At 39.9% G+C, this 14,822-nt stretch overlaps 1 protein-coding gene across 1 annotated transcript in view; it reads left to right on the top strand.

Annotated features, from left to right (window-relative positions):
- The window catches only part of PDLIM4 (PDZ and LIM domain 4), a 117,450-nt gene that overhangs the window by 30,536 nt on the left and 72,092 nt on the right, over window positions 1–14,822 (top strand). Inside the window, exon 2 of the mRNA XM_044664673.1 lies at window positions 1,990–2,141. Within this exon, the coding sequence (XP_044520608.1) occupies window positions 1,990–2,141 (152 nt within the window). The remainder of the gene's footprint in view (window positions 1–1,989; window positions 2,142–14,822) is intronic.

Below are 14,822 nucleotides of genomic sequence, written 5' to 3'. Positions count from 1 at the left end.
TGTATTGTATCCTACTCATTGTATTCATCAAATTAGGAATAACACATTTTGGGGCTGAAACTGACCCCAGGGGCTGTAGTTTGCCCATCATTGCCCTAAACCAGTGGTTCCCAAACTTTTTTGGTCTACCACCCCCTTTCCAGAAAAAAATATTACTTAGCCCCCTGGAAATTAAATTTTAAAAATTTTAATAGCAATTAATAGGAAAGATAAATGCACCTGTGGCCATCACCATCTCCCTGGATCTCTGCAGCACCCACCAGGGGGCGGTGGCATCCACTTTGGGAATCACTGCCCTAAACCATCTAATTCAGCTGCTGTGGCAGAGAGGGAGACATGATTTTATGACTTGTCTTATAAATGTGTACCTCATGGGCTTGTTGTGACAGAGGGAAAAACAAGGATCAGGCAGAGGAATAGAGACACAGCTATATTTTTGATCCCAAGAACTGGAAGACTATATGATAGAGTGGACAGAGTGAAGACTCTGGAAAGGGAAGACCTGGGTTCAAATCCTCCCTTTGATTCTTAACTACCTTGCAAACTACTTAACTTCTATTGGCCTCAGTTTCCTTATCTGTAAAATAAAGGCGTTGGACTAGAAGCTCTTTTAGCTCTAGAGGGTCCTATGTCTAAAGTTCTGCTTTCAATTTTAACAGTTAAAGTTCTAAGAAATATGGGGACAGCAAAGGAAAGATGCAAGGAGACCGCTTTCTGGCCAGGACTTTGTCCCACCTGCATTTGACCTTGATACATATAAGCTCTTCTAGGGTCCATCCTGGAAGTTCCTGAGAAATTAATAGAAGCCAATCTTTGTCCCTGCCTAGGAGGCAGTTGGTGGTACAGTGAATAGAGTAGTCAGAAAGACAAGAGTTCAAATCCAGCCTCAGGCGCTTATACATCCCTTACTAGTTGTAATTAGCTAATATGACTCTACCTTTACTACTGTGACCCAAGTCACAACCTTGTTTATCTCAGTTTCCTGAGATATAGGGGTAATAACAGCACCTCCCCACAGGGTTGTTGTGAAGATCAAATGAGGTATCGATAAAAAATGTTCCTTAAATACTTATTCCTTTCCTTGCTTTCCCAGAGTTGAAGGAGCTATACTGTTTACCGGCATATCACTATTCTCCCAATTCTTTGTAAGCTCTGATCTTTTTTGTTTTCAATCTCTGTTTCTTTGGAGGTATGTCTATACCGATATATAGCCTAAATTAATCATAACTCCCTCACTTCTCTGTGAGCTGTTTGTTAGAAAAGCCGTCAGGGTCTAAAAAGATTCTATCTGTGCATCACTGTCTTGTAGAGGCAATAACCATCAAAGGCAGGAGAGGTATTGTCTGTTGTTTGGAAGCAATAAACAGGATGAAGAATCCATAGAGGAATAATAAACAGCTTCTCCAGCTTGACCACCAGCTGCTTCTGCAAAACAAAAAGACTGTTACTGCTTTATGGGAAGGGCTATTCTTTAGCGATCTGGCGATCATCTCTGTTCCCTCCTGCCTCTGTCTGCCTTTCTCCCAGGGCCAACCAGACAGACCCCTGCCTGCGGCCAACAGTTTACACAAGGCAAGAGCTCATCAAAGGAGCTCAGTTGAATCTCTCTGTGGATGTTCTCAGTTTAGAAAATTCATGCCTGGAAGCATGTGGAGCTGTGGAAGAAGTGCATGACTTCAGAGTCAACAGAAACAGGTCTAGTGCTGATTTAGCCACTAACTAGCCAAGTGATCTTGAACATTTCTCTTCCCTTCTGCACCTTAGTTTCCTGATTAGCAAAATAGATACAGGACCACTCTGAGGACTTATTCTATGATAATAGACTTTCAGGAGAGTAATAAGGAAAGATCTCAATAAAAAGAATTTGTCATCATTGGTATAAAATAAGTAACCACCACATCCAACTTCCAGAAGATGGGATCTGAGGTTGGAGTCTGTGATATCTTAGGAGGCCCAAGAAATGAGTGACCCGTATTCCTTCTCCTGCAGATTAACCCTGGCAGTAAGGCAGCCCTGGCCAACCTATGCCCAGGAGATGTGATCCAGGCCATTAATGGGGAGAATGCAGATAGCATGACTCACCTGGAAGCCCAGAACAAGATCAAAGCATGCCTGGACCACTTGACGCTCTCTGTGAACAGGTAGGGAAAGGCTTTTGGAACTTCGTTGGGGCGGGGCACAAGTATGTAGGAGTCAGGGTGGGCCTTGGCAAGGGGTGAGGTTAGTAAAGTTTGTTTTCCACCTCTCCTATATTCCCAGGTCTGCAATTGCGAAGAAGGTAATTGAATTCAATCACATTGAAGAGCCAGGAAATTGAGCACTGGTATCACCCAGAGTCTCAACTATGGCCATGAAATCAGGACTTTTCCCTAAGAAGTCCTTCTGTAGGGTATCAATAGAGTTTATCAAGTTAGCAAGGAGAATTAGTTAAACTAGGAAACTCTGTTTAAAGTTTTATATTAATTCATTCAAAGTAAACAGAGGCAAGAAAACAATCTACATGGTAACTATGATAATGCAAATGGAAAAGATAGCAATAACCAAACAATAGAAACTACAAAATCATAATGAATAAACTTGGTCTCAAAGAAGAGACATGAAAAGACACCTCCCTTCACTCCTTTGCAGAAGTAGGGAACCTTGGGTAGAGAGTATTATATTTAATATCAAGCTTTTTCATTGGTTTTGCTTATTTTCCCACTTCTTTGTGCTAAGGATTGGTTCTTTGGGAAGGAAAGATAAGGAATACAGGAATAATGCAGGTGATATGAAAACAAAAGATATCAGTCAATAAATATATAAAATAGGAAGTTTCCACATTCTGTCTCCCTCTACCCTGGCAGCCCCTTTCTCCCTATAATTTCCCTCTCTGGTGTCTACACCCTACATGAACTCTTCTTCTTTGGACTTTTTACATATAACCTGTGGCAGTCTCTCCAGCAAAAGCCTTACAGTTTTGCAGCTTTAAAAAGTTTTTAAAGACAAAAGATAAATTTACAGACTTAAAGAGACTGAGGGCATATTCCATGTCACTTGCACTGAGACAAGTCCAAAAATTGCTAGTTGCTGTCCTAAAGGAGGCAGCTAAGGCTCAAACTGGTCAATTTTCAGGGACCAGTGGGAGAGATTTGGGGTGAGAGACCTTTCAGGGATCCCCATTCACCCTACTTACATGGAAGAACCCATGTAAATGGCCCCTAGCCCTCAAAGAGTAGAGAGTCAATTAGTGCAATGTGCACAGGGATGACAGTCTGACCGCAGAGCTACATGGTCTATTATTTGGAAGCAATAAATAGGGTAAGGAAGCCATGGTAGCCTTCAGGACTAGATGAGTCATGAGGAAGTTTTCTGTGGGAACTGAGAGCAGCAGGTTGTAAGCAGTGGCCATAACAAAATCCTTGAATAATTAATCTGGCCATAGACTACCCATCCCCTTCAGTGAAACCAGAGCTGGCTTACTGAGAGGCTCCATCCACAAAACCACTGCAGAGGCAGACAGCTGTGACCCAGGTCTGATGCCCTCATGTACCCAAGAAAAAGGCCCTCTATGAGCTCAATCTTTGGCTGTGGCCCAGAGACCCCAGGGTTTCTGGCTTAGCTCAGGGACTAAAGGAATGGATAGTTATGGGAGGGAGGTAGAGAAAAAGAAGGAAGGGGAGAGCAAAAGAGGGGGGTGAAACCTGGGGTGGGGAGCAGGAGTTGTAATTCCTGCTAGGTTACCATTATTTGATTGGAACCACATTGCTGTTTCTTCCCTGGGGCAATGGCAGGGAGCAGGGAGGAGGTTGGAGAGAAGAGCGGTGTTACTAGGGAGCACACAAAACTGAACAGGGGCTTGAACCAAAGTGAAACAGAGCCAGGAACTGCTTCGATACTGATCACCACCCCAGATCCAAAGAAAAATATTTTTACTGTAATACTAAGCAAACCAAAAACCCCGCTGAGCCGGCTAGAACCAGCACCGAACCTCACCATTTCCTTCAACCACTGGGTAGAAACAAACACACACCGAAATTCCTCTCAGTCAAGTTCATGTTTCGCTTACTTCAAGTCTTTGGTCTGAACTAGATACAAAGTCGTCTGTACCACTAGCTGCCAGTATCCAGCCTGGGATTTGTGGGAGGAGGGGAAGAGGAATTGCTCCTAGTGTCTAGATTCCTTTGGTGTAGAGGGAGAAGGGGCATTAGCCAGAATTTGGGATATTGGGGCTCAAGTCCTGCCTCTGCCATTAACTTACAAGATAAATATGGGCAAGTCATTCCCCTCTCTGGGCCTCAATACAGCAAAGTACCATAAAAAGAGGGACTGACCCTGGAGTTCAAGTTTGTTGTTGTTGTTGTTGTTGTTGTTGTTGAATCATGTCCAATTTTGTGTGACCCCATGAACCAAAGCATGCTGGGCCTGTCTACCTTCTACTATGTCTTAAAGGAAGTCTGTCCAAGTTTAAGTTCATTATTTCCATGACACTATCTATCCATCTCACCATTTTTTGTTCTCTTTTCTTTTGCTTTCAATCTTTCCCAAAAGGAGAGTCTTTTTTTTTTTTTTTTTTTTTTTTTTTTTTTTTTTTTTAAACCCTTGTACTTCGGTGTATTGTCTCATAGGTGGAAGATTGGTAAGGGTGGGCAATGGGGGTCAAGTGACTTGCCCAGGGTCACACAGCTGGGAAGTGGCTGAGGCCGGGTTTGAACCTAGGACCTCCTGTCTCTAGGCCTGACTCTCACTCCACTGAGCTACCCAGCTGCCCCCAAGGAGAGTCTTTTCTAGCAAGTCTTATCTTATAATTATGTGGCCAAAGTATTTAAGCTTCAGCTTCAGGATTTAATATCTGCATTCAAAACCTACCTAATACTTAGAATTATTGGATTCTGGGTCTCAGTTTCTTCATTGGAAAAATGAAAGAAATAGCCTAGATGGGAATAGAAATCCTTTCCATCTCCATATCTATGATCCTGTGATCTGGCATATTTCCTGCCTTACAGGAATATGATGAAGACCTGATGAAAGAACAAAAATGGAGGCACTTATTTTTTTTAAGTTTATTTAATTAATTTAGAATATTTTCCCATAGTTACAGGAATCATATTCTTTCCCTCCCCTCCCCCTACCCCCTTCCTATAGCCAATGAGCAATTCCATTGGGTTTTAGATCAAGACCTATTTCCATATTATTAGTATTTGCACTAGGGTGATCGTTTAGAGTTATGGAGGCACTTTAAAAGTCATGCCTTGTGTATATGAGAGAGATCTAAGGCAGAAGAACATTAAGGGCTAGGCCACAGGGGTTAAGTGACTTGCCCAGGGTCACATGGCTAGGAAGTGTCTGAGGCCAGATTTGAACCCAGGAAGACCTCCCATCTCCAGTCCTGGCTCTCAATCGACTGAGCCATCTAGCTGTTCCCCTAATTATTTTTCATTCAAGAAACATTTATGAAGGGCCTACAACCTTTCCAACTCCAAAACCAGCACTGTATTCCTTTGCCCATAATACCTCTCTCATTCCATAGGACAGATACCCAATGTGAGCATCAAGAATATGTCCAGAGACAGAAGATGGGACAGATAGGGGCATAGCACTTCATTTTACCACTATCACCACTACCATGTAGGAATCACCATCACCACAGGATTCCATGTAGGAATCATAAACTGTCTGTCCATCTGCCAACCAAATCTGTCAAGGTCCCCCAAACCTTAGAGATGAGTCAAAGAAAATGCCATCCTAAAAGGAAGCCATGGAGGGAGAGCAGAAAAGAAGGGAAATAATGAAATGGAAAGATTAGAATCAGACTATCTCCATTGGGCACCCCAGATATTGACATAGTCCCTGTTGGTAGACCAATGTCTCTTTGTTGGGTCTTCTATTTTTTAGAGGGTGGGAATTAGGTCTTCTGTAATAATGTTTATTGATGTTAAGGGATGTTCTATAATCATTTGGTAGATACCAAGGTAAAGCCTTTCTCTGGTAACCACAAATAATAGTGGCCACTAAATCACAGGTTCAGTCTGCATTCTTGGAGGATTCTCCTCACGGAGAATTGACTATTTGTTTATCTATGAATTCAAGCCTGTTATAGCAGCAAGAGAAGGACTCTAGAAGGCAGTTTAAGTTCCTCAGTCAGTGCTGTGTAGCCGCCATTACTAGTGGCATCTGGTTAAGCCTCATGTGTCTCCCTTGTCTTGGGCTATGGTAGTGGACCTTGACTGCCTTTTGTGAGTTGACATTTTCAATAAAGCAGCAAGATTTTTAGCAACACTTCCCACCAACAAACCCAACAGCCTATGTCCAACTTCATATTCTCCTCTGGAAAAGATAAGCAGAGCTCACCATATGGTTGGGGACACCAAATATGCCCACAGGCAACAGATCCTGAACAAAGCAATTTAGCATTGGCAACATAGCCTCTTGTTTTATTCAAGAGTTCAGAGGAGAGAGAGATTATTTCTGGCTAAAGTAATGAGAGGAGCCTTCATATCAGAGGTAGATATTAGAGACTGGGCCTTAAAGGATGGGTAGAAGGAGTTAGAGACACAGGGAGAAGGAAGAGAAGTCGTCTAGGTGGTAGAAACAACGTGGGAAAAGAGTGATAGTGGAAATGAACCCAGAATATATATGAGGAAGAAAGGGATCAAGCCCAGCTGGAGCAAAGGGTATGGGAAGGGGAGGAGGGAACAACAAACTATTAAAATAGGTTGAAGCTAAATTATGGAAGGCAATGAATGGCAGATTGCGGTATTTGAACTTTTGTTTTTAGGTACTATGGAGCCATCTTGAGCAAAAGGGAACCATGCTAAAGGAGGCATGTTAGGAAGATAATTCTGGAAATGGTGTTAAAGATTGCTTAGAGAAGGGGAGAAACTGGAGTCAAGGAGACCAACTTAGGAGGCTATTAATAATAACCCAGGTGAAAGGAAAGACTTGAGGACCTGAATTAGGGAATGCAGGGGACAAAGCCTGCCTAGGGAGGAAGAGTGAAGATTTGGTTTTAGGTGACCTTTTCCCCAAGACTTGGAGGGTTGATCAGGAAGATCTGGGGCATTTTACTCATCTTCATATCCCCAAAGCTTAAATCTGCATTTTGGAAGTATTCTTTAAAAAAACAAAAAAACCTCTTGCCTTCTGTCTTAGAATTGATACTAAGTATTGGTTCCACAGCAAAAGAAGGGGTAAGGCAGTTGGCAGTTGGGGTTAAGTGACTTGCTCCTGGTCACAAAGCTAAAATGTGTGAACTCACATTTGAACCCAAAACCTTTTGTCTCCAGGTCTGATGCTCTAACCACTGTGCTGCCTAGCTGCCCCAGAATTATTCTTTTAACAGAGAAGACAAGCCCTGAAAAAGACCCCGGCTTGGTTGATTTACACAATTATGCCCAGGACCCTCAAAACCAGGATCATCAGACCAGGACCTTTTATTCTTATTTATTTACTTATTCATTTATTTACTTATTCATTCATTCATTTATTTATTTGTTAATTTATTTATTTATTTTAAATTTTTTAAACCCTTAACTTCTGTGTTTTGACTTATAGGTGGAAGATTGGTAAGGGTAGGCAATGGGGGTCAAGTGACTTGCCCAGGGTCACACAGCTGGGAAGTGTCTGAGGCCAGATTTGAACCTAGGACCTCCTGTCTCTAGGCCTGGCTCTCAATCCACTGAGCTACCCAGCTGCCCCCATATTCTTATTTATTTTTAATTAATTTTGTTTTAATTTCATCTACCACATAAGGATACATTTGTGTAAATAGAAACAAAAGAGAACAATTTAACAAAATAATTTTAAAAAGCAATTATGAATTTAACTATATACTTTCTATACTAGTTATTTTTTCCTTTTTCCTCTTTAAAATTTCATTTTTTTTTTATTTTGAATGTGACAAACTCCTATAAAATGAGTATTTCCCTACACAAAGTAGAATGGAAAAAGAGAATTACACCAGCAGAGAAGAATTTGTACCATGCTTGTTTCTCTCTCAAAGTATATAACAAATTCAACATGTTATTTTCAAAGCTGTCCTGCTTATCTGTGTTTCCTACTGACCATTCTTCTGTTCTCATCTGAGAATTTTTTAAATGCTTCAGTGACCCTTATTAAAGGAAACACTCTGTGTATATTAACTTGAACAAGGTAGTAGCAAAGTGTTCATTGTAGTCTATAAAGCTGTTCTTCCCCTGTTAATGTTTTCATTACACAGCTGTAGTCTGTTTATATTGTTCTTATGATTCTTTCTTCCCTTTGCATCACTTTCAGGTGAGTTTTTCCATTTTCCTTTGAATTATTCATATTTGTCATTTCTTTCGCTTATTGTTGTAATTTGTTTTGACATAACAGACACTTCCCAACCCAAATAAACTCACTTGACTAGGTACATTTCCTGAAAACAATTAAACAAAATTGTCTAATGGCAAAATTGAGACTGATAGTGCACGTCACTTTCCATTTTTGCAACTTACTGATTATTAACAGGAAGGATGTGTGTTTTAACTTTGATAGTGGTGGTATCCACATTGTCTACTGTTTTTGACCTATACTTTGTTGACTTTCAGTGTTGACATTGTTTCCACACTAGTAGTCAGTATATTTACCATTTTTTTTTTGTTCTGTTTTCTTCATTCTGCATCACATCAAATACTTTCATGTATCTGTTAATTCTTCATACTCAATATTTCTTATGGCAAACCAATATTCCATTATATTAATATAACATAATTTATGAGTATATTTCCTTCAGTGGTTGTTGATTACTATTTTGTGTTGGATTTTTGTTTTGTTTTCTGTACAGCTAGGTTATATATATATGTATATATATACATATAGATACACAAAGTAGACATATATGTATTATTATACATGTATATATTATATATACACACAGAATGTTTTCTGCACAGATAATGTATGTATATATACATATATCTATATATGTATATATACAATTCTGAATATATATTCCATATAGGGTTAGAGACTTTTTTTTACTAGTAGTAAACTCCCAAGCACCTTTTCTACAAATCATACCCATAGAAAGTTCCATAGAGCCCTGAGATTCTAAGAGATTTGTCCAGGTCATACAGTTAATATGTATCAGAAGTAGGATTTGAACACTGATTAGTCTCCCAGTTTCAAAGTTAGTATCCATTAAGCCATGCCTCCTCTCATAGAAATCCATGTAGCTTAAAAAAATAATAATAATAACCCTCACCTTCTATCTTAGAACCAATCCTCGGCATCAGTTCCAAGGCAGAAGAGTGATAAGTGCTAGGCAATTGGGATTAAATGAATTAAATTAAATTGCCCAGAGTCACACAGCTAGGAAGTATCTGAGGCCTGTTTTGAATTCAGGACTTTCTGTCTCTAAGTCTGGCTCTCTATCCACAATGAACCACATAGCTGCCTTTCCATATAGCTTTTTCAAAAAGGTTAGAACAAATTACATCCCCACCCACAATATATTCAGGCATCCGTTTCTCCAGTCATATTGGCACTAAATTTTATTATTTCTCTTTATTTCTTGAACTTTTGTTCAGTTCGGTTCAAATCAACAAACACTAAGGATCTACCATGTTCAAGGCATGATGCTATATGTGGGGGTTAGATACAAAAAAGGAAGAACCCTTGTCCCTAAAAAGCTTATACTCAACTGAGGGGATTCAACATATATGAAGATATAAAAATAAAAGATCATTTAAGGAGGGGGAAAATAATAACAATGGTGGGGAGAGAGGAAGTTTCACAAAGGAGGAAGTATTACCTGAGCTGACTCTTAAGCATACTGAGAAGCAGAGATGAGGAAATCTATTCTGGAACTTGAGATAGCCTATGCAAAGATCTGGGATGAAGCTGGGTTGGGTGTGGGAAACAGCTAATAGGGCAGTCTGGCTAGAAAGGAGAATGGCTAGTAGGGCATGTAAGATGGAGTTTGAGGGGAGGGGAGGCTGACAATGGAACCCCAAGAGTGAAGAGTGGTTGATGACTGTTGGAACCAGGAATATTTAGGGGAGAACCTCAAAACAAGAGGGGAATTGGTTTTGGGAGCTGTGAAGGAGAAGGAGGTGGAAGTCTGCAGCTCCTGATCAAGCCTGCTCTTGAGACATCCAAACTCTTGCTGTCCTTGTTCTCCCCTAAATATTCCTGGTTCCAACAATCATCAACCGCTCTTCACTCTTGGGGTTCTATTGTCAATCCCCCCTCAAATTCCATCTTACAGGCATAGAATGAGTTTAAAAACTGGAAAAGTAGGTGGGAGGCAGATTGCAAAGAATATTACTTGAATGGTAGAGTAAAGAAGTTAAATTTTCTACTATCACCAAATGGGAGATATCGAAGAATTTTGAACATGAGTATGCTTCAGATGTGTTCCTTAGGAAGACTACTTTGGCAGCGGTGGAGGATGAATTGGACAGGACAAAGACCAAAAGAGAGAGAGAACTGAATAAGCCTAGACAAGGGCTCTGAGATGGGGTGGTGACCTTGTAAGATGAGCAAAGGGAAAAGATACAAGAGAAGTTAAATAAGGATAGAATAAACCTGAATTGCCTCCCAAATGAATATAAGGGGTTAAAAATTAGAACAGTCAGGTATAACTCCCAGGTTGCTTTATCTCTATGGAAAAGCTTCTAGTGTTATTCCATTACAAATAAGGTTAATTATTGATTTCAGGTAGCTTTTTTTATCATGTTAAGGAAACATCTTGAATGTCTGCTACATTTTGTCAAATGCTTTTTGCTGCCTCTTTAAATGTAATTATATCCTTTTGATTATTGAAGTAAACAAAGAAGCACTGAGATGGAGGCCATCTCCAACCACATGATCTTGGAAGCCACTGAGTAGTCCCATCTTCAAAACAATCTGGTCATTTAGTCTTTGTTTGAAGACCTCTTACTGGGAGGTGGTGGGGAAAGAGGGAGATAAAAAACTTGTGCCTTCAGAGGCAACCCATTCCATCTTTGACTTACTTTGATTTAACCTTCCACTTGATTCAATTTTTAGGAAATGTTTCCCGACATCTAGTCTAAATTTGCCTTCTAGAAATTTCTTCTTCTCATCACTTCTAAGTTTGGCCTCAGTTTCCAAGATTTGATCCTTCTTCTATGTAAATAGCTTTTCAAATACTTGAAGAGAACTTACACACACACACACACACACACACACACACACACACACACACACACACACACACACACACATCTTCTCTTTTCCAGCCTGTATATCATCCCAAGTTCTTTCAACTGATCCTCATATGGCATGATTTTCTTGAGACCCTCCTTCATTCTGATTACCTTCCTAAATATTCTCTAGTTTGTCAGTTTCCCAGCATTGAAAATAATATTCCAGATGTGTTCTGATGAAGGCGGAGGACAATAGAACTATCATCTCCCCAGGCCTAGATAATATGCTTCTCTGGGAAGCCCAAGATCTCACAGCTTTTTTAAAAGGCTGTTATTTGATATTGCTGAGTCCTATCAAGCTAGTAATCTACTAAAGGCCCCAGTTCTTTTCCAAATAAATTATGTGTGTGTATCTGTGTGTATATAAACGCATGCATGCAAGTGCTCAAAAGAGAAAGAATAAATATTCATTAAGTTCCTACAATATGCCAGGTAATAGGCTAAATATTTTACTATCATTATGCTATTTGATAACAACTCTGGGAAGTAGGTACTCTTATTATTCCTATTTACAGAGGAATAAAACTAAGAAAAGTCAAAGTTAAGTGACTTGTCCAGGGTCACATAGGTAGTAGGCTGAAGCTGGGTCTGAACTCAGCTCTTCTTGACTCCACATTCAGGGCTTCATCCACTATACCACTTGGCTCCCTTTAATCATTTTGTACCTGTGATGTTAATTTTTTTTTTTTAATTCAAGACTAAGACTTTACATGTTTCCCTATTAAAGTCCATCCTAGTAGATTTGGTCCAATGTTCTAGCCTGCCAGAATCTTTTTTGGATCCTGACTCTTCCAGTGTGTTGGCTGTCTGTCCCTCCAACTTTGAGTCATCTTCAAATTTGATAAGCACGCCTCTTTCGGAGACTTTTTTATAAATATCAAATAGCACAATGCAGCCCAGCACAGACAAAAATCCTGCCAAGCTGACATCCAGTCATTGATGACTGCTTAAGTCAGGCCATTTTTTAAACCATTTAATTGTACTGTCATCTAGCCCACAGATCTCATACTTTTCTGCACAAATAACTTGAGAAATTTGATAAAACCAGTGATCTGTCAACGATCTTTCTACCACCACCACCACCACCCCCCCCAACCCATTTATAGGTTTGTCACACACACAAAAAGGGAAATGATGTTTGTCTTCCATGACTTGTCCTTGATGAACTTCCATGTGATCATTGCTGCCTTTTCTAAGTGTTCATTAGTCATCCTTTAAAAAAATCCATCCTAAGGTTTTACTACAATTTATTGTACTAATTTCCAGCACCTTTTAAAAGGAGGAATATGGATTATGAAATGAAAAGGAGTCAGTATTTGCCAATGTTGGTGCCCCTAAAGGCTGGTACCAATGAGCTGATATTTTGATAATCACTTCCATCTTCATGGAGGAGGGGAGAGAAGAACAACAGAGATATAAGGGACTATCTCCCCCTCAAGGATGCCATTCCATGAAGAAAAGATTCAACCTCTAGAAACCTTCCTGAAGAGCTGCAGAATTTCTGTTGTGCCCAAGGTACTACATGCAGAAAAGTATTGGGTTTAGAGTTTGAGTAACTCAATTTAATTCTACCTCTACTTTTTATTAATTGCATGACTTCTGTTAAATCTCTTAAACTATCTGGGTCTCAAGTCTCATCTGCCAAATGAAGTGACTGGGCTAACCCAACCATATAATCTCATATGATTTCTAGCTCTAAATCTATGATTCCAGAGTTTCAGCTGGGAAAACCCCACTTACAGAAAGAAGTGAGTAGTGAGGCTACATATTCATATAGCATAAGTGGGGTATTCCAAATGTTTCCTATTCTGTAAATATTATCTACCTAGACAACTTCACAGGCACAACAGGCACATATAACTATAGAGTTGGAAGGAATTATAGCTGTCTAATTCAAACCCTTATTTTGCAGATCAAAAAACAAAGATAGAGATTTTAAAAGACTTGCCCAAGGGTGCATAAGTAGTAAAGGGCAGAGCTTGAGATTCAAAGCCAAGTTCTCAGCTCCAACATGGGGGGCTCTTTCCATTGCATCAGTTAGATACTTTGGGTTTAGCCTGAATTGGACCCAAGCTTCTCCTCAGCCAAGTTGAGGATGGGTGGTCTGCTTTGACTCGTTTCACCCCACCCCAACCCATCCCACAAAACAAAGCAAAATAGTGTTGGCTAAGACTTTCAGAATGTCTGATGGCACTTTTTCCTAAAGTAGGACAAGTGGGAGAAACTGTCCATTACATGTCACTTTTCCATTCTGTCTTTGGGACTTTGTGAGCACTTCCTGTTTTGTGCCCTTTCTTGATGAAATAGCTCCATTCAGTCCCTGAATATAGTCTAACTATGAGATGAATACTATTTTTCCAGTTGTTCAGGGAAGAATGAATATTTGTGCCAGGGGGCATCACCTCAAGGGTCTGGAAAATGCCACTGAGCCTTCACAGCCTTTGGGTACCCAATTTAAGACAGCCTCAAACCTCCTCTGAGATCTGTGCTTTTCAAAATGGGGGGGAAATGTGACCAAACGCAAAACCTTGACAAAAAACAAAGGTCTTACAACCAGGATGTGCTAATTATTCCCAATTCTATCTATGGTTACTGCTGCAGGCAAGACTCTGCCACCCTCCCCCTCTGGTTCCTTCCATGTTCCTCCACATCATGTAAAGTAGCAGTTTTTGTCCACAAAAGGCACTCAAGAAATACTCATTCCTGTGAAAGAGAATTTAATTACATTCCATAACTACCTCTACATTCAAAGATCTTCAGTATGCCATAAGACAGTGCGCAGGATTTGTGTAATTTGAGTTAGTAATTTTCTTTCTGTGTATCAGCTTCCTATGATAAATGACTTCACCAAAGTCTAAGTGAGTTAAAAGGAAAAAAAATCTTTCTTGAGGCCTACCCTTTTTTCTGTGGGTCCCTGAACATATTGACCTGTGTTCATGTGGGACACTCAGTGGGAAAAGACCTGGCTCCAATCCTGATGGCCACATCTTCAAAGCCAAAGTTTAGTTTTCAGAAAACTGCTAGTTTAAGAAACCTACATTTAGTTTTTATTAAGTCTTATTAAGTCTCTGCAATTTCTACCCATGGGCAAAGACTCAATTGAAATCCATTCAGAATAACAGAGACCCATTGGAATTTTGTTTCATCATGGCAGTCTTAACTACAAATTGAAGTTGAGTTGTTTCTGGATATCCTACCTTTTGTGTCCACAATTTCGACTAAATGCTGCCAGGTCATCAGATTTTATCACAGAGCAACACTTGAGCAGCAACAAAGACTTTGCTCTTTGGGGCCCCAGCCTCCGGTTTATATTGTTTTTTGGTGCTTTCAATGAGTAAAGGGAAAATTTAGATGTTAAAGATGAGAGGAAGTGGTATCTAGGGAAAGTTGCTAATGGGAGACTTGGAAGTCCAATCAAACTTCTGCTTGTTTTTTGTAGACTGTTCAGCAGAAGGGGGAGCCTCCATCCCTACAAGAAAATGGCTCTGTCATATGGTATTACCCACCTTTGGCCATATTTTTTCTTTTTTTTTTAATAAGTTTTTATTGATATCTTTTTTTTTTTTTTTAAACCCGTACTTTCCATCTTATAATCAGTACTGCGGTTCTAAGGCAGAAGAGTGGTAAGGGCTAGGCAATAGAGGTTAAGTGACT

Source organism: Gracilinanus agilis, chromosome 2 (genome assembly GCF_016433145.1).
Source record: "Gracilinanus agilis isolate LMUSP501 chromosome 2, AgileGrace, whole genome shotgun sequence".
In the NCBI taxonomy this organism is placed as follows: domain Eukaryota; kingdom Metazoa; phylum Chordata; class Mammalia; order Didelphimorphia; family Didelphidae; genus Gracilinanus; species Gracilinanus agilis.
Note: the sequence above shows the minus strand (reverse complement) of the source record. Positions and strands in the feature narration are given on the sequence as shown.